General features: G+C 40.1%; 2 protein-coding genes across 2 annotated transcripts in view; one reads left to right on the top strand and one right to left on the bottom strand.

The window, feature by feature from the left end:
- Positions 1-2,108: 2,108 nt before the first annotated feature.
- On the bottom strand, positions 2,109-16,308 carry ak6.L (adenylate kinase 6 L homeolog). Its single transcript, NM_001096059.1, is given in 5 exon segments — positions 2,109-2,689; positions 6,809-6,954; positions 8,071-8,129; positions 9,468-9,560; positions 16,267-16,308. Coding segments are annotated over 5 exon segments (516 nt in total). The 5' UTR covers positions 16,295-16,308; the 3' UTR covers positions 2,109-2,499.
- A 233-nt stretch (positions 16,309-16,541) lies between these two features.
- Positions 16,542-19,979, top strand: part of rad17.L (RAD17 checkpoint clamp loader component L homeolog) — a 20,733-nt gene continuing 17,295 nt past the window's right edge. Inside the window, 5 exon segments of the mRNA NM_001089097.1 lie at positions 16,542-16,780; positions 17,537-17,637; positions 18,126-18,368; positions 18,687-18,770; positions 19,680-19,833. Of these exon segments, the coding sequence (NP_001082566.1) occupies positions 17,596-17,637; positions 18,126-18,368; positions 18,687-18,770; positions 19,680-19,833 (523 nt within the window). The 5' untranslated portion in view covers positions 16,542-16,780; positions 17,537-17,595.

Here is a 19,979-nt window from a genome sequence, read left to right as displayed (position 1 = left end):
CTGTAAAAGTTTTACTCTACTGGGCATGTGCTATGTCCATGACAATACAAAGGATTGCTGGGACAGCAGGAAAGCTAAAGGTTACACATGCTCCTGGTTTTCTGGAAAGCCATTTTTGTTCTATTTAAGAGTCAGGTGTCTCAACATCTACAGTATTCTCATACCTTCTCTAAAGTTGCTGCTGTACATGGTGTATGTGCTAGGAGTTCTTTTGCGTTTCTCCAGCTCAGAACTAAAAATACTGTATTGACTCAGGTCATGTGCAGGGGCAGAACTGGGACTTACAGGTGACTGAGACTTTTTGTCAACAAGAGCTGTGCCCTAAGTAATGGAACTTCCTCAGTCAACCACAGCTGGAGCACTCAAGAGTGGGATATTACTTGTATTTAGGATTCTTTTATGCCCATGATTTCAGGACTACATTTTATGGAATACAGTCTACTACAGTTCAGTAGAACGAAGGCACATTAGGACTGTAAAATGGAGCAGGGTACTCTCAGTTGTGACTACAGAACCACCACATTTTCCAACAGGGACCTTGATTCAAGAGTTATATGTATTTATTGTATACTGCCATAGTTTGAGGTTTTTCATATGCTGCAGTTGATGTTATTTGACAATGGGACCCCTTCTGTTTTTGGTGTAACACCATGATTCCCCTGAATACTGTAAATTTTCCACTTATAATAGAAAATTTAACCAAGTCGCAAAACTGATTTGAAACAAACAAATTTTCTTAATTTGCATCTCCCAAGAAAAAGGTTAAGAAACAAGCAGCAACAAACCTTAAAAATGCATTTAGCTCTTCCAAATTACTATAAAGCAAAGCTTCTTTTAATTTTGGTTCCATTACATACAAAATAAAACAATTTTTGTAATTTATTCAGATGTGAAATGTCTGCTCACCATACATGTTAAGATCTACTGGTTTGGCAAGGACTTATCAAGGACCCAATACACAGGCCTGTGGAATCTGCCGACTTGGTCTTGAGGGGCAGCTGTTATTGGCGTGTAGCCACCTTCAGTATGTTGCATTTGAACAGTATCAGGTAAGGAAACAAAACCTGTCCTGCTCCATGCCTTGCAAAAAAAAAAAAAAAAAAAAAAAAAAAAAAAAAAAAGACTACAACCTACACTGCCAGGACTTGCGTGCAATGCCTGTATTTAAAGGGGACCCATCACCCAAAAATATTATTCCAAATCCTATTTTATCATGTTAGTCAAGCAAAATTAACTTTAATTACACTGTATAAATTATTTGAATCTTGTTTCCTTCAGTCTGTGAATTCAAAATTATAACAAGCAGGCAGGTGCCATTTTGTGGACACGGTTATTAAGTCAAGCCTTGCATCATCTCACAATCTTGTTTGTGCACCAGAATGGGGGACCTGATGACCATCCCCATGAGCTTGCTAGACAATATAATGGTTAAGAGAACTGGGTGAATGTGGGGAGAGCAGTGACATCTAGAAAGTGCTGAATGAAAAGTGAAACTAATTGCTTGCCCTGCCTCTATGCCTAAGGCATAGAGGAGGGGCAGACAATATTTGATTGACAGCTGAGATTTTTAAATGAGTATACAACATCTATTGATGCTTTAATAAAAAAAGAATTTGGATTTCATGTTTAATTTAAAAAGGACTTTATACAGCTCTTTATGTCTGGGTGCCAGGTCCACTATAACAAGAGGCCAGTACACAGGACTTGAATTAACAACCCATTCTACCTACAGTTTTTATAAATATCATTAGTGGTTCTCCTTTAATTTACTCTATAACAAATTCCTCTTTACTTGTACACATAAGACCAATCAGCAGCTGCAAAAGAGATGGCCTTATTTATACATTAGTAACATCCTACAATTTAGGGGCAATAGTAGGGGTAGAAACAAAATTATCCATATTTTTATCATGAAAAATAAACCATATATGGGGTTTTTAAAATAACAATGCATTTTTTTTTTTTATTAATAAAGTCCCGTTTTTTTTGGTTAATGCTGAACATAGGTGTACACTGTCCCTAATACAAAGAATTGATATTACTACAGTAGAAGCAGTGAAGACTGTACTTGCTGCAGTTATCAGACTATAAGGGAATCACATAACTGATTCAAAGAGAAAATATTCTATTTAATGATCTAGAACTTAATCAGTTTTATACAAAAAAAAGAGTTTACCCGGCAGATTCAATACCTTTTCAAGGTAAGTTATATCATAAAAACCATATATGCTAACATTCAGATCAAGACTAAATGCCAAATACAGTAATTTTCCCCACTAATCGGATTATTCGTGTTCCCTCCATCAATGGTATTCATCTTCAAAATCCAGGATCTGTTTTCAGAAGATACCATCTACAGTATATACAGCTGCTCTTACTGTAAATCCATAGCCTGTTGTGTTCTGTTGCTCTTACCACTTCCACCTAAATACACAAACATGTGACCGGGCCTTTCAGCATTATATTACTGATGTAAAAGTCTATATTTGAATTTGGGATTCAGTTGTTATCCTTTAGCCACTGCTGAATCCACTGAGTGATCTGTTCTATGTTTTGCTCCAAATCCTCAGGTGTATTGCTGGGTAACTGATGCACAATATCCTTTTGATACGACTCAGCTGCTTCTTCATAAATAGTCTGGAATATCTCACACTGGATGTTGTCCTGTAGTTTCTTTTCCTTGTATCCCCTCAAATAGAACAAATAAAAAACAGTTATTACCAGGGTTGTGAGACAAAACCATGATGCACAGATATACTAGAAAGCACCATTTGTACTTATTACATTCACGGATGTGTTTCCAGCCCTGACAAGCACTTGTGCTGCCACTTGAAATAACTCATTATTTCTTATAATGAGCAACACGGGTGATACTAGATTGACTTACCGTATATTTAAAGCAAGCAAAAAAAAAAAGTGAAAGTCAAGATCCCCACAATTGCCTTGTGTGTCACTGCCCTAAACAGAATTTAAGGTGCATATCATAATATTCCATTATATTGTAGTCATTTACACTTACATTGTAATGAATTTATCTATTAAAAACCACAACTGAGGAATTCATAATTAATTATCTTCAATCTCTCATTCAATTGAGTGGCACAAGTACCAGCAGTTTGATTACTACCACAAGTAATGGTGATCAAAACACCAACTGTGCCATGGGCAGGTGTTGCAAAAAATAGATTTTAGTTAAAGGGAATGTCAACCCCCCCCCCAAAAAAAGGTTTGCCTAATAAAAGAAAACATAATTTTAAGAAACTTTGCAATATACATGGTTTTCGTTAATTTGTACAGGTATGGGATACATTATATGGAAACCCATTATCCAGAATGTTCCGAATTATGGAAAGGCTGTCTTCCCTAGACTCCATTATAATAAAATAATCAAAAATTGTATGTCCCTTTTCTCTGTAATAATAAAACAGTACCTTGTACTTAATCCAAACTAAGATATAATTAATCCTTATTGGAATCAAAGCCAGCCTATTGGGTATATTTAATGTTTACATGATTTTCTAGTAGAGTTACTGTATGAAAATCCAAATTATGGAAAGATCCGTATCCGGAAAATCCCAGGTCTGGAGTATTCTGGATAACAGGTCCCATACCTGTATATGTAATGCTATTGACAGTGTTTGTTCCTTTCTATTCTCTGCCCTGGTGGCTCAAACACATATTAATACAATGTAAGACAATACAGCTGATTAAAGGGGAATTCAACCCACCCAACTAATAAAAACCCCTACCCTCCATAGTCCCCCCTCCCTGCTCCCCCCCCTTGCACAGGTGTTAACATCAGTAAATGCCCCATAGCCTGTAATTACCCGTAGTTGCAGAGTCAGCGCAACGGAGCTCACGGGCGCCATCTTCAGCACTTTGGTAATCTTTGGTAAGCGTCGTATCTGTGCATGCGCAGTTGGAGCAGTCTTTTGCTTCGTGATAACTGCGCATGCGCCGAAAATTACTGAAGCACCGGCAGAAGACCCGAAGATTACTGAAGCCCTGGAAGATGGTGCTGTGAGCTCTGCTGATGCTGCAAAGAGGGGTAATTACAAGCTTAGGGGTATTTACAGGTGTTAACACCTGTGTGGGGGGGAGCAAGGATTTTTATTAGTTGGGGAGGTTGAATTCTCCTTTAACAAACCGGTCTTTGTTGGGGAACTCAGCAAAGACAACTTTGTTTAATAAGGAACAACCAGCAATTGGGCAGATGCTGCTTTCAATAACAATTGTTTTTACAAATAACTTTAAGATGACAGAACTCTTAATAAATGTATACTGGAAAGTTGCTTAGAATTATGTTTTCTTTTATTAGGCAATTTTTTATTTTGGGGTTGCTTTGCCCTTTAAGATCTATGATATTTGCACTTACTCAAGCACAAAGCGACCTTTTCTAAAATGAATGTAAATTCCTATAAAATATATTGTTTCAAAGCAAGGTTACTGACAATTAGGAATTCTTCAAATTAATATTTTTATGTCTTCAGTCTCTAATAGATTAAACGTTTTTAGAGGTTCTGTTCTTGTGTATAAATAGATTTTTGTACTTACCGTTAAATCCTTTTCTCTTGTCCAGGCCCGGACTGGCAATCTGTGGGTTCTGGCAAATGCCAGAGGGGCTACTATAAGGTGCCATAGAATGTCAGTATTTAGTGGGCTGGTGGGGGATGTTTGGGCCTCTGTGTACCTGAAATGCCAGGGCCTATTTTAATTCCCAGTCCGGACCTGCTCTTGTCCTAAATTGGGGGACACAGGCACCATGGGGATGAAGATCCTGTTGCTTGGAGAAAGGACACTAAAAGATTATAGTGGCTCCTCCTCCTCCTCCTCTGGGCTTCATCCCCGCCTACCTCCTCAATCCTCAGTTTTCTGACCGAAGAAGACATGACGAGCCCTACCAATTGCCCATCCAAAGAGAAGGAGCACTTCCCCAATGCAAGCTAAGCACGGTATGAACCACCTGCTGTTTGAACTTGTTGGTATTTGAACAATAACAATTATATAAGATATTAACTGATCAACACTTGAACTAATACAGGGAGGGAAGGATATAATACTGAAAAGGGATGGATAAGGCTGATACCCGAACCTTCAGTGAACCGAGCGCCAGCCCTTTGTCTAAACCCTACTGAAGGAATAACAATAGGCTACCTTTGTCTCAATACTGTGGGTCTTTGGCTTTAGATTCACACCAGGTAATGAATGTCCTCCATACCCTGTGGTAGATGCGTGCAGAGAGGGGCTTTCTGGCCCTTAGTAGTTGTGAACCCGGGTGGAGGATCAGTCCCTGAGATAACAGATCCCTTCTGTCTGAAAAGTGGAATGCTGCGACCACTGATAACTTATGCGCTCTGTAAACCAAGTGTGGCGTGGCCAGTAGGGTGCCACTAGAAGTGTTTCTACCCTTTCTTGTCTTATCTTCTTGATTACCCTTGGCAGAAGTGCCAGCGTTGGGAAGACATATGCTAGGTGAAACTGCCACTGAACCACCAGTGTGTCCACTGCCAGGGCCAGCGGGTCGTTGCTTCTTGCGATGAACCTCGGAAGCTTTTTGTTGTAGCTGGATGCCATTAAGTCTACTTCCAGAGTGCCCCATCTTGACAGAATCAAACCTCTGGGTGTAGGCTCCACTCACCCTGATCTAAGGTCTAAGGACCAACGTCCCCGCACTATTAGGTCTCCCAACACTCCTCCCCAACCTTGTAGACTGGCATCTGTTGTGATGACTGTCCACTGGTGATTGGGGAAGGGTTTTCCTGACCGAAGAGTTGTTGGTCGAAGCCAACAAGAAACGTCTGGCTGCAATGGATCGTGCCAAAGCCCTTGCGTCGGAGCTTAGCCGCTTCCAGGGCCGCATCGTAAATATATATGTGTTTGCGTCCGCTATCTGAGCTGAGGTCTGTGGAGGGGCCTTCTGAGCCAATGAGTTGGGCCACCTGTTCCACCCAAACCTCCATTGCCCAGATACCCATGCGATGGCAAAATAGGTCAGAGAGCTCCGCCTGCTGCTGTGAAATCGCCTTGCAGAAACCCTCAAGACATTTGTCAATAGCACCCTTAAAGGAAGCCGCATCGGCTACTAGAATGGTGGTCTCGAGACCGGTGGGTCCACTGCTGGGGGTGAAGACCAAAGGTCTGTACAGTTCTGAGTAAAAGGATTATTTTGAGTAAAGCACTTGGAAAATTGGACTCTATGGTCTGGCATTTTCCATTGTGCTTTAACTATGTCATCCAGCTGTTCATAGGCTGGAAAGACACAAGAAGACTTCTTTAGCCTCTTGAAAATGTTTTTGGTTGGCTCTGCAAGACATAGTGCCTGTAATACTACTTGAATCAAGCTCTCGACCTTTCTTTGTGATCTAGGGGCATCCTGATCCTGATTGGATTCATCTGCGGATAGGATCTGTCCCTCTTCCCCTGATACCTGTTCATTAGGTGATACAGGTAGGGAAAGGGGAGGTCGCTTTGTGGCGACTGCTGAGTGACCGGTCTGTGAGGTTGTGTAGATAGGTGCTATAGGACCTTATCTAGAGTCTCTGGTCTACTTCAGTAGTGGCATGATACTGAATCTGTACCATTGCTCCCAGCCACGAAGTGTCCGTCCTCCTTCTGAGGACACTAAAAGAAAACTGGGGATGGAGGAGGTAGACGGGGATGAAGCCCAGAGCAGGAGGAGGAGGAGCCACTTTAACCTTTTAGTGTCCTTTCTCAAAGTAATAGGATCTTCATCCCATGGTGCCTGTGTCCCCCAATCTAGGCAAGAGAAATGTAATTATTCTTCAAGTAAGTTGAAAATGGGCCTTACCTGCTTTCTAGACGCTGGTACAATAAACTATTGTCAGTCCTCAGCACAAACACAATGTTGAACCAACGCTCAGGAAAAAATTCACAACCATGATAGTCAACAATGACTCCGCCATCACTCATCTTGTCCTCCAGCTCATCGACCACCTACAGGAAAATGAACCATGAAAGGTTTAAAAAAAAAAAAAAAACACATCCGGAAAACACACTGCCTATAGCAGACACACTGGCAGGTGCTCAAGAACATCAATTGAGCATTATCCTCCCAATAACAGTTCACTCATAGGCATTCAAGAAATTAAATTAATCACCAAATGTTTTAATTGTAGGACTATATGTTACTTTTTTTTTTCTAAGCTTGCCTATTCATAAAAGAATGTTAACTGGCATTTATTGTCATTTCACCCCTGAGTGAAACTATGAATCTAAGAACGAGTCTTTTTACCATGTCTGATTTTAATATTTTTGGCATATATTACCAGAGCTAGATAGTCTTCCTAGCTTTATTTACTTATTAGAAAAAGACTGTAATGTTCTACATCATGCACTACAGCTCCCATGCCAGTGTATGAATGCAAATCCACTAAGCACACAAAAACTATTCTCCTGTGACTTCCATCTTCCATCATAAGATCACTCTGTACATCATACTTAAAGATCATTTAAAAGTTATGTTAACTTATGTTCAACCCTTCTCACTGATACACATTTTCCTAAGTTATCTGGACAATATAAATAAATATATATATATATATATATTTTTTTTTATTTGTTTGCAAAGATCCACACACCAATGTTATTTTCTTCAAAAATAGTGTTTTATTTAGTACATAGATCCAACATTTCGGCCCACATTTGGGCCTTTGTATATATACACACACACACAATACAGAACACCAATTAATGTATAATTTTCTTCAAAGAATGGTAAATGTGCCTAGTATAAAAAGACTTCCTAGTCATCTTTTTTTTATTCATAACAAAACATCATGGTAGCAGATAATATAATTAGGTACCGTACTAACGTAGTAAAAAAGGGACGGCAGTGACCATACTTGGCAAATGCACCAGCAATAGGGGAGAAATTGCAAATGATTTTATGGGGATAAGGGTCCGCAAAATCATTTACAGACAACTACTGTACGAAAGAGTTAAAAAATCAGCCCTATGCAGAACTACTTATCATAAAGTGCCAGGACTTCAATCACACTTCATTGTGTATGTGTATATATAATCAAATAAAATGCATTGCCCTTGACTTACCCTGTCTTCATCTAAAATAGGACAATCATACTCTTCATCATAACCTTCATATAAATTTCCTAGAGAAAAAAAAATAGTGAAATGTTTATATTATCGGTAAAAACGCCCATTACAAGAGTCAGATTATCTGCATGAATAAACGTACAAACCTTTTAATGGCATTTTGTACCCCTCCCCCATCATCCTTAATGGAGAACTAAACTGTAAAAATGGTATGGCTACAAATGCCATATTTGATATACTGACAATGCCAGGCCACGCTCGCGTGCGCAAATTTCCATTCACGCATTTGCGATATAGTTGCGAACGTGAAGTTCGCACGCATGCGCAGAAGCGCAAAAAGCATGAAGAAACGCAGAGAGTCGGGCAGAGAAGGGAACCGGACTTGGGGTAGACGACAGAGGAGGTACATGCCTGGCGCCCTCCCAGCTTTACGCCCTAGGCACGTGCCTACTCTGCCTACCCCTAGTTCCAGCCCTGTATACTGAATTTATTGCACCAGCCTAACATTTCAGCTTGTCAATAGCAGCAATCATCCAGGACTTCAAACTTGTCACAGAGGGTCACCATCTTGGAAACTGATTGACACTCACTTGCTCAGTGGGCTCTGAGCAGCTGTTGAGAAGCTAAGCTTAGGGGTCATTGCAAATTATCAAGCAGAAAATGCTACAGGGCAGATTATTAAATTCTGATGCTAATTGCACTGGTTTCTGTGCTGTCATGTAATATATATATATATATATATATATATATATATATATATATATATATATATATATATATATATATATATATATATATATATATATATATATATATATATATATATATATATATATATATTCTCACACATAGTATATTGTGAGTGGGTCCCTAAGCTCAGTAAGTGACAGCAGCACAGAGCATGTGCAGTGAATCAGCAGAAAAGAAGATGGGGATCTACTGGGGCATCTTTGTAGACACAGATCTTTAGTGCTAAAGGGCTGTGGTTGCCTTGGGCTGGTACAAAACCCCAAAACATAATCTACACCATTTCTAGTCTACTTCTTTTGTTGAGCTTTAGTTCTCCTTTAAATGCCCATCTCTGTGAACAGTAATATTGGCTTAGGTGATCCTACAACTCAAGCAGCAATAACTTGACAGAAACTCCATAAGATTCAGCTTAAGTTTTTATATCCTATCTCCATTGTACTATCTAACACTACTCTTGCCAAGAATATTATTGTATATTATAGCAGTGTGGCCAACCCTCTCATCTGGCAGGCAATGTTCCTCTGTATTTGGTCAACCAGTAGGGATCTGCTATAATAAGGAAAGGTTTTGTGCTTATTTTCTTACATATACAGTAACTACCAGCAGCATATTATGATATAACAACAATACAGTTACTCATTTACCTTCCTTTGCCAAATCACCGACATTGATATAGGTCAGTCCAGTTCTGGATGAAAGTTCTTTGCCAAGTGTGGTCTTGCCAACTCCTGGAGTGCCTGTAAAACATAAGCTGGCTTTATTAAAGGAGAAGTAAAGCTTAACAACAAAAGTAGGCTAGAAACGTTGTACATTATGTTTTGGGCTAATGTATCAGCCCAAGGCAACCATAGCAGGGAAGATGTGTCTCCAAAGATGCCCCAGTAGCTCCCCATCTTCTTTTCTGCCAATTCACTGCACATGCTCTGTGCTGCTGTCACTTACTGAGCTTAGGGACCCACTCACAATATACAGTACACATAGAATAGAAATGTCACAATATAAGGCTGATTAGTAATTAATACAGACAATGACTACATGGCAGCACAGAAACCAGTGCAATTAGCATCCAAATTTAATAATCAGCCCTGTAGTATCATCTTATATTACAGACCAACCTCATTTTCTGCTTGAAAATTTGTGACAACCCCTAAGCTGAGCTTCTCAACAGCTGCTCAGAGCCCACTGAGAATGTGAATGTCACAGACACTTTCCAAGATAGTGACCCCCTGTGACAAGTTTGAAGTCTTGGATCATTGCTGCTATATAAAATATGGAATTTTTAGTCACATCAATTTTTTCGGGTTTAGTTCTTCTGGATAGACATGGACTATATGGTAGGAATCAGTGACGGTAGGCTGGGATAGAACATGTATTTAAAGATGATCTGTCACTTGCTAATCATCTTTTAAAAGGAAATCCTGATATAACTGCTACGGATCAGACAACTGCTCAATTAGCTAATCTTTAGTATTGAAACCAAGCTTAACAGCTCAGTCTGAAAGGGAGTGTTGTCATCAGACACAAATTAGAGCAGCCAATCCTTTAGGGTAGGGACACACTGGGCGATTTGGGGAGATTTAGTCGCCTGGCGTTTTCCAAAATCGCCCGAAGTTGCCTCACGAGGAAACTTCGGAAAACAAATCGCCGCGTGTGATTAGCGCAGGCGATTTTTCATTTTATCCAGGCGCAGAGTGAGGGGAGGCATTCGGGGAAGATTGGTCGTGGAAAGTCGCGGCGATTAGTCGCCAGGCAACTAAATCTCCCCAAATCGCCCAGTGTGTCCCTACCCTAAAGTCACACTGTGCAAAGAAGGTATACAGGCCCTACCACTCCCCAAAGAGCTTGATATTATCCTATACTAGGATTTAAAGCAGAGGTTCCCAAATGACAGGCCTTGTCCTCCCTGAGGGCTCAAATCAGTTAATAGGGGTGCATGCTTGAGGACAAGATTTTGGTTGCTTGATACAACATAACAAAACAGTAATTACATGACTGTGCAGTTCCCACATCAAAACCCTTTACTGGACCATCAGATGCCAGTCGTGAAGGCCGTATCCTACCAAGCAACTTCTCTCACTTTTCGGAACTGCCAAAGTCTCTGCCCAGGAAGTGGCTGTTCTACAAAGGTGGCAAAGCCAAGAAAGAGCACTTTCATTCTGTAAGGCTAGTGCTACCTTTAATACTCCCTCCCTCCGTGTACTGACAGAATAGACAATCTCATTGCCGTACATTATAAAAAAGTGTGTGCAGTTGAAAGCAAAAGTTTGGACACCCCTGGCCAAATTACATGTTTAGTTAATATGGAAAGTTGCAATGTATTTCAACAAGGGATGCACCGAATCCAGGATTCGGTTCGGGATTCGGCCTTTTTCAGCAGGATTCGGCCGAATCCTTCTGTCCAGGCCGAGCCAAATCCTAATTTACATATGCAAATTAGGGACGGGGAGGGAAATAGTGTGACTTTTTGTCACAAAACAAGGAATCAAAAAATGTTTTCCCCTTCCCACCCCTAATTTGCATATGCAAATAAGGATTCGGTATTCGGCCAAATCCTTCGTGAAGGTTTCGGGGCTTCGGCCGAATCCAAAATAGTGGATTCAGTGCATCCCTGATTTCAACAACTTTAAACAAAGAAACACCTTTAAACAAAGGAACCAGTAACTGGGGCACTTGCAAACATGTACTACTAATTTACTACTTTTCACTTATAAAAGGTACTCAGTATGTAATTTGGCAAGGGGTGCCCAAACGTTTGCTTTTAAAAGTATAACTGTGACCACTGAAGGGAGATGGATTGGGGGTTTTCACAATGGCCACAGTGAAAGCAATGCTGAGAGCAGCAATAAAAGCAGTGGCGCAGTAGCTGAAGATTAGCAGCTTTAAATGAAGACTGTCGTGTCAGCACTCATGGCCAAAACACATGGGTTAGGGCTCTTACACATGAGCGTTTTTGCCTGCGCTCCCCTGCGTTCCGTTTTTCGGCGTTCAGCCGCAGGGGAGCGCAGGAATAGACGCAAGTCATTATTTCAAATGGGGCTGTACTCACTCAGGCGCGTGTAGGCGCCGAACGCAGGAAAAATGCAGCATGTTGCGTCTGAACCTGCGTTCGGCGCCTACACGCGCCTGAGTGAGTACAGCCCCATTTGAAATAATGACTTGCGTCTATTCCTGCGCTCCCCTGCGGCTGAACGCCAAAAAACGGAACGCAGGGGAGCGCAGGTCAAAACGCCAGTGAGTAAGAGCCCTTATTGTCAAAGCCATTTATTATTTGTTACTCAGCACTACAATTTTCCTATTGAGTCTGCTATTCCATGTACTGCTCTTTGAATGTTTTACTACACTACTGAGCAACTAGAGCTTGAATAAAACAATTCATTTTTGAATATATGAGACATTGCCACTTTTAATACATGAAAGCAGTGCTGTCATTAAAGGGGTGGTTCACCTTTAAATGCTCTGTAAGGCTACAAATGTATTATTACTTTTTATTACTGATCCTTCTATTCAGGCCCTCTCTTATTCCAGGCTCTTATTCAAATCAATGCATGGTTGCTAGGGTAATTTGGACCCTAGTTACCAGATTACGATGCAAATTGAAGAGCTGTTGAATAAAAAGATAAATAACTGAAAAACCTTCAATAATAAAAAATGAAACCAATTGCAAATTGTCTCAGAATATCACTCTCTATACCATAATAAAAGTTATCTCAAAGGTGAACAACCACTTCAATCTGTTACTGGGAGGGCACCACTGGGATATTTGTGTGACTCAGCAGTGTCTGCAAACATCTATCATAGCAGTGCCAGGCCTAGTAGGGTTATCAGACTCTTTGGGGTACAATATTTCCTGTTAGTGCCCATGCCAGGCAAACCAACAAATCTGTAATAAACAACAGCTGCTGAAGCTATATGTACCCAACAGGTATAGTCCAACCAGAACCAGAAAAATCTTGTAAATTGTATCTGTGAGAAGTTGAACTTAAAGGGTTTGTTCACTTTTAAATGATCTTTTAGTATGATGTAGAGTGATATAATGAACCAATTTGCAATTGGGTTTCATTTATTATTATTTGTGATTTTTGATTGATTTGTATTCAGCAGCTCTCCAGTTTGCAGTTTCAGCAATCTGGTTGTTAGGGACTAAATTACCCTAGCAGCCATGCACTGATTTGAACAAGAGATTGGAATATGAATTGGAGAAGTCCTGAGTAGAAAGATGAGTGATAAATAGTAGCAATAACAATATGTAGCATTTTATTTTTTTTAGAAAGGGTCAATGACCCCCCCCCCCCTATTTGAAAGCTGCAGTGTCAGAACAAAAGGCAAATACTAAAAAAGAACTGGACACCTATAACATACCAGAAGGTAACAAAGATGAACCACCCTTTTGATATGGGTATTTATAGATTGAGGAATGTTAGTGCTCCCCCTCTCCAGTGCCAGAGTGTCTGCTCAGGGCATATACACTGCATTATACCCAGTGCCAGTCACGCCCAAACCAACATATACACTACCCACGACTTTGAATTTGGATACACACACTACCCGTCCAAGTAATTAAAAGTGCACATGATATACAACAAACCAGGGTTGTCAGGTTGGTGGTTTTCCAGCCAGGTGGGTTTTCAAAGGTACAGATTTGGGCTACATTTTGGGCCTTTGACTGGTTTGTACTTTGGAAACCATCCAAAGTTTTTAATTGCCCTAATGTGCCAAGCCTGCATCTCCAAATACATGTTGGGTAATGTAGTTTTTGTTCAAAAATTTGCCAAGTTTAACGTAAGACTACTAGGGATGCACCGAACCTAAGATTCGGTTCGGGATTCGGCCTTTTTCAGCAGGATTCGGATTCGGCCGAATCCTTCTGTCCGGCCAAACCAAATCCTAATTTGTATATGCAAATTAGGGGCGGGCGGGAAATCGCGTAACTTTTTGTCACAAAACAAGGAAATAAAAAATGTTTTCCCCTTCCCACCCTTAATTTGCATATGCAAATTAGGATTCAGATTTGGTTCTGTATTCGGCCAAATCCTTCGTGAAGGATTCGGGGGTTCGGCTGAATCCAAAATAGTGGATTCGGTGCATCCCTAAAGACTACAATACCCAGCATGCAACGGGACTGACTTTTGTAGAAGTCGGGAGTTACCAGATTTTGGGATCTCCAGTCCCTCATACAGGTTCATGTATAATGGTAAGAAGCAGGACAAATCCAGGGCAGTAACTAGGACTGCAAAGTGCTTTTTATTGGGACAACATGTTTCAGGCAAGGCCCTTTATCAAGTGTGCAAGAACAAACACAAAGGAAATATTTAAGCATTCCTTGACCTTTCACCTCTTAAAGTGCATTGTGGGTATTTATTTAGTTTTTTTATAAAAATTAATATCTTTAGTTACAAAAACATCCCGTAAAATCAGTAAATTGAATAAATTAAATATATTAATGTGTCAAATAGTACAATCCATAAAAGTCTTTAGTGAGTCCAATAATATAGCCTTCATGTGGGAAAATCCAACTGTGCAGAATGTTCATATCCAAAGTTACAAGAGGTGTAGACTAGAGATGTAAGAAGTAAAAAAGTGTAAAATACAATGTCTTGTACAATTCATTATTGTCCATTCTCAGTCCAGATAAAACAACAGGCCACTGCTTCCATTTGTCTAGCCCAGGGGTAGGCAACCTGAGGCTCCGGAGCCTCATGCAGCTCTTCATCCTACTTGCTGCGGCTCAGGTTGGCTATACAGCCCTCGCACCTGCTTGATTGTGTGACCGGGGAAAGCTAACGGTTAGCTAACTGCAGTCGCACACTCAGGAAGCCGCCACCAGGTGCGAGGGCTGTATAGACATCCCAGGAGTTACAGGCAAGACCGAGCCGCAGAAAGATGAATTCATCATGGTCCTTACCACGGTCACAAACTCAAGACAAGAGAAGGAAGATCAGCATTGAACTTCAGAAACAGAAATTACATTAAACAGATGAGAAAACTAGCATTTAATAGGGCTATTTAGTGTTTAATTTATTTCAAAGTAGGCCTACACATACACACTGCACTTTTGTTTGTTGTATTCGGTTGTTGTAAGTTAAAATTGAAAAAAGGTTAAAACTTTTAAAAGTCTGTTTTAAAAATCTGTTTTATGTTTTGCGGCTCTAGACTATTTTTCTTTAGTGGAAGAGGGGGCAAAATGGCTCTTTTGATAGTAAAGGTTGCTGACCCCTGGTCTAGCCTGTGTAAAAGGCTCTAACATGAAACATGTTTCAAAGTGTAGCATTGTTACAATTTTAAAATTTTTACAATGTTGAATATCTATTCTACAATGAGTGCTGACAGGTTTAAATTGCAAAATATTACTGAGTTAGCCTTCACACACTTTATAACGTACTGTAATGGGTTTATAACTCACCATTATTCCAGTCCCTCTTTACAGGACCAGTAACATCAAATATTAGCGTCGGAGCGGGTCGAGGAGAGGCAGCATCACTAGTTCAGTGTGCGACATTGCGCTCCATGCACTAGCAGAGCCGAATTTCCATTTTATTATTTTTGCCGCCCCTGGTAACTGGCCGCGCCAGAATGCCTGAGGCAAGGTTCTCACCTCGCCTCATGGTCGGAGCAGCCCTGTCAATTTCAGACAATTTTGGGACAAAAATCTGCTGGTGACCCTATGGGGCACCTATACCTCCTGGCAGGGCCGCCATTAGCAATCACGGGGGCCCGTGCATCAACACTTTTGGGGCCCCACCCACCCCGGCACCGAAGCCCCGCCCATTCCACATCACAGTTAAAAGACTACACAGACATCAGCGCTAAAAAAGTAACCCCCCCACACACAAGTTATAAAAAGCTATTGATGGTCAGGGCCCCCTTATAAGTTTAAAAAAAAAAAAAACAATTGGCACCAGAGCCCCCCATAAAAGTTTTTTTTAAAAAAAACATTGGTGCCAGGGCCCCCCTTACAAGTTAAAAAGATTGGGGGCCCAAAAATTGTTGTTTTTTTTTTTGAAAACATCATTGGCGCGAGGGCCCCCCTTACAAGTTAAAAAAAATTGGGTCCAAAGCATTTTTTAAAAAAAAAAACAAACAAACATTGGACACTTGTCCCCTGATGGTGGTCCTGCCTCCTGGGCCCCCTCTGTAGTTACACCCCTGGTAACTGGCAAATCTGTGCCATTTTGCCTCATGGAAAATTCATATATATATATATATATATATATATATATATATATATATATACACACACATTTATTTTTTAGTTTTTCACTGCACATTTTGTGCTATTTTTGAAGTGCCTCTTGGCTAGTTTTGTGCTGGTTCTATAAAGCTGACTTTGAAGTTTAGACCTGGCAACCCAGCACCAAACCCATGACTAAATCGATTTCGACAAAGCTATCGTGAGTTGTAGGATCTCCGCTGGACAGATGGGCAAGGACAGTGTCCGCTTCTTACCTGTCAGAAGGATGTTCGGGGAGCGCATGGTGACTGTCCTTCTGCGCACGAGACATATACCATACACACACACGCTCTATACCACGCGGTACCCCGCCTCCAAAAAATGTAATCATCCTATTGGTCATCTCGGAATTACATCACATCCCGAATCAAAGATGGCGCCTTCATACGCGTACGTTCTTTTTGTACGTGCGTCCGTGGATTGTGACGAAAAAAACCTGAGCCACGCAATGTGAGCGCCGTATGAAGTTTTAACTTTCGTGCCGGAGTCTTAGAAATTTGGTACTTCTATAGCGGTTTCCGTGAGAAGTTTCACGCTGGCTTTTGGTTTAACGTTGAACTCTTTGGGAGCGTAAGCGAGCAATGCCCTGCTGTCTAATTGCCTCCCTTTGCTTCCTCTGACTGTTTCCGGTGTTGGCAGTGTGCCAGGGAGGATCTTGCCCACACATTCCAGGGCATATTCCTGTTACAGTGGTCTATTCTCAGCTTCTCCCTGAGTGATTGTTATGAGGTGAGTCCCGGTGGGGTAGGACGATTCTCTACCGGGTTTAGCTCAATTCTGTGTATATTTTCAAATGCTTTCATTGTTCTCAGTCATGTATTTTCTATGTGTGTATCTTCTTCTGCATGTGTAGGTGGGAAATTATGACATTCTAGTAGACGTGTTGACTTGTATTTGGGGTTAAAGTGATATTAACTTTTAAATTGTTCTGCATTATTTGTTTTTTTAATGACTTACCTTCTGCTTCTGACTCTCTGACCCCAAGTAAAACAAATGCTACACATTTATTGCTATTGCCACTTTTTATTACTCATCTTTCTATTCAGACCTATCCCAGTCTCTTATTCAAATCAATGCATGGTTGCTAGGGTCATTTGGCCCTTGGCAACCACATTCCTGAAATTATAAACTAGAAGGCTGCTTAATAAAAAACTAAGTAACATAACCACAAATAATAAAAAATAAAAACCGATTGCAAATTGTCTGAGAATATCACTCTCTACAACATGCTAAAAGTTAACTTCATGTGCCCTCCATTCCCAGCATCCTCTGCCGGAAAAGCAATGCCTTAGAGCAGGGGTGCCCAAAAGGTGATCTACCAGTAGTAGACCTTTAGCTGGGGATCAATAGATCTCAAGACACTGTTAACAATTAATCACCTCCCATTTCATGCTTTTCATTCAGATATTTATTATGATAAGGTTACATGGTCATGTTACCACTTGCTGTTAATAATAAATAAATATGTCCTTTTTCTTTTTGTAGACCCACTGTATGTTATATGTCATCATCTGCTGAGCTGATGGGAATAGGACACTTTGATAATGTCAAAAACATCTTGCAGAAGGAAGGTAACCTCCGCTAAGGTAACGTAATCAATTGCAGGACATGTGTATTTATACTTAATGTATGTTTTTTTCCCTCTTGCTTTTTTTATATTATGACTTATTTGAAGGGGATACTGACCTACACTGTAACTACTTTCATTCTTTGTTAAGGCTCAAGCTTGGGCAATATTCCTTGCCATCATTAGGTTGATTAGTCCGTAGCGAAGGTGGAAAGGCAAAAAAAAAAAAATATATAAAGTCACACAAAGCGTTACAAGGAAGAACCCTCTTTGTTTGCTTATAGCCCGTGCATAGGCATTATCAAATCAGAGCTGTACAGGTACAGGACTAAGTATACATCAGCAGGTACAATTATTATACTGTGCCCCTGTTTTGTGTTGGTGAAGATCTTTTTTTAACTCTTTTTGCAGTGGATTAATGGCATATGTTAATATATGTTTTACTTCTGGTATGGATTGGCTGACAATATATTTGGAAAGATATGTAAATGTCTGTGTTTTATGTAGATTACTGACTGGGTTGAACCATCTTTTGAAGACTTCTTTGGAAACACAAGCAAAGCTTCATCTCAGACATCAGGAATTGTTAAAAGATGCGCCCAAACAAAGAATGAATCTTCCTTAGAGAACAAACACGGAAAGAAGAGAACCAATCCATTTACAAAAGACCATGCTAGCGATAATAATCAACATACTTTTGACTACTCCCAGAATGATCCCTGGATTGATAAATACAGACCAGAAATTCAGGTAGAAAACACTTATCCACTATGCTGCTGCATATCCAAACGACAATAGTTTAAATTGAGAAGAGAAGTTCTGAGCTTGTATTTGTTATAGCTTGAGCCAATCGTCCAAATCCTACTGCAAAGCTACATTTTTATTGAATACTTTGCTGAGGATAAATGTAACTTTATGAAAATAACTAGGAATAAGCAACCTTGCTGGGAAAGATGTGCTGGGAAAGACCTGACAGACCGTAATAATTCAGTCATTTATGTTTATAAACACTGGTTATAGTGGCATAATAATAAACAGAACACAATGTTCCCTTGTATACTTCTGTAGGCAGAACTTGCCGTGCACAAGAAAAAAATTGAAGAGGTTGAGGCCTGGTTGAAAACCCATGTGGAGAAGAGGCCACAGAAGCAGGTTTGTTACTGGAAGCGGAAATGTGCATTTTATTTCAATTAGAAAGTCTGCACACTGTAATACTGTGCAAATTTGCACCTGAATAGTAACCTATTAGTAGCCAGCTGACGGTACAATCTGGTTGATGTTGCCATGTGTTACTACACAGGTGCAAATTCATAAATGTTGGCTTCCAGGCTTTTTTGTTTATGAATTTATTGACCATGGCACAACAAAGGGACACTGTCTGTTTTGTTTACACTTTCCCTCTTTATTTATTTTTGCTATCTTTAGTTTTTTTTTTTTCCATGTCTATATTTTAGCTCAACTCATAATTTTATTCATCTTTCTGCCACTAGCAGAAAAATGCAGTGAATGCTAAAATAAATAAATCTTGCAGCTAAGATGCTTTGGTAATGTTATAGCATCAAAAGACTCTAGACATAACTGAAAGCAATGCTACAATATCTTGGTTCAGGTAGCTTTACTCTCTGTTGTTCACCTTTTCCCCTCTAAATCTATTACAGAATAATTTGAAGCTATTCCTTTCATCAGGTGTGCTCATGATCATTATGTTTTTCAGCCATGCCCATACGCACACCTTTTAAACTAATGTTAAATGCAGTGGTTTATCTGTTCTCTGATTAAGCCCCACTCACTGACCTATAGGTGTAGCATCAGGAATGCAATCCCAAATAGGGTGGATTTTGACCCAAAAATGATTGTTTGCATTTTTGAACCAAAATATGCATGGTGACAGGCAGATCAGATTAATATCTCTGGACGCATAATTGGGGCATAGGGGCTGAAACAGCAGCTTCAGTCAGCAGAGAAACTGCTGTGTGTGACATTGACCTCAGTTGTTTAAGTACAATAAGAAGTGTTCTTAAAGATGTCGGGAAATATCTTGATTTTTCTTGTTTTTTCCAGGGGGGTCAGATTTTATTACTAACTGGGCCCCCGGGCTGTGGAAAGACTGCAACAATTCAAGTGCTTACTAAAGAAATGGGGATTCAGGTACAGGAATGGATCAATCCTCTAATGCAGGAGTTCAAACAAGATCTACCAGAAGTTTTTGATAGAGGTAATGAGGTTCTGACCTATGGTTTCTGCTCTGAATGGTCACTCAGTGACCCAGTGATTTTACCTTATTAGTTGAATTCCAGTAGTTTTATTTGGTTTTGATACAGCACAAGTGCAGTAGTTCACATAATTGCACACAATTAAATG

This window comes from Xenopus laevis, chromosome 1L (genome assembly GCF_017654675.1).
Source record: "Xenopus laevis strain J_2021 chromosome 1L, Xenopus_laevis_v10.1, whole genome shotgun sequence".
Taxonomy (NCBI): Eukaryota; Metazoa; Chordata; class Amphibia; order Anura; family Pipidae; genus Xenopus; species Xenopus laevis.
The sequence above is the reverse complement of the archived record's forward strand: the minus strand, read 5'-3'. Positions and strand labels throughout refer to the sequence as shown.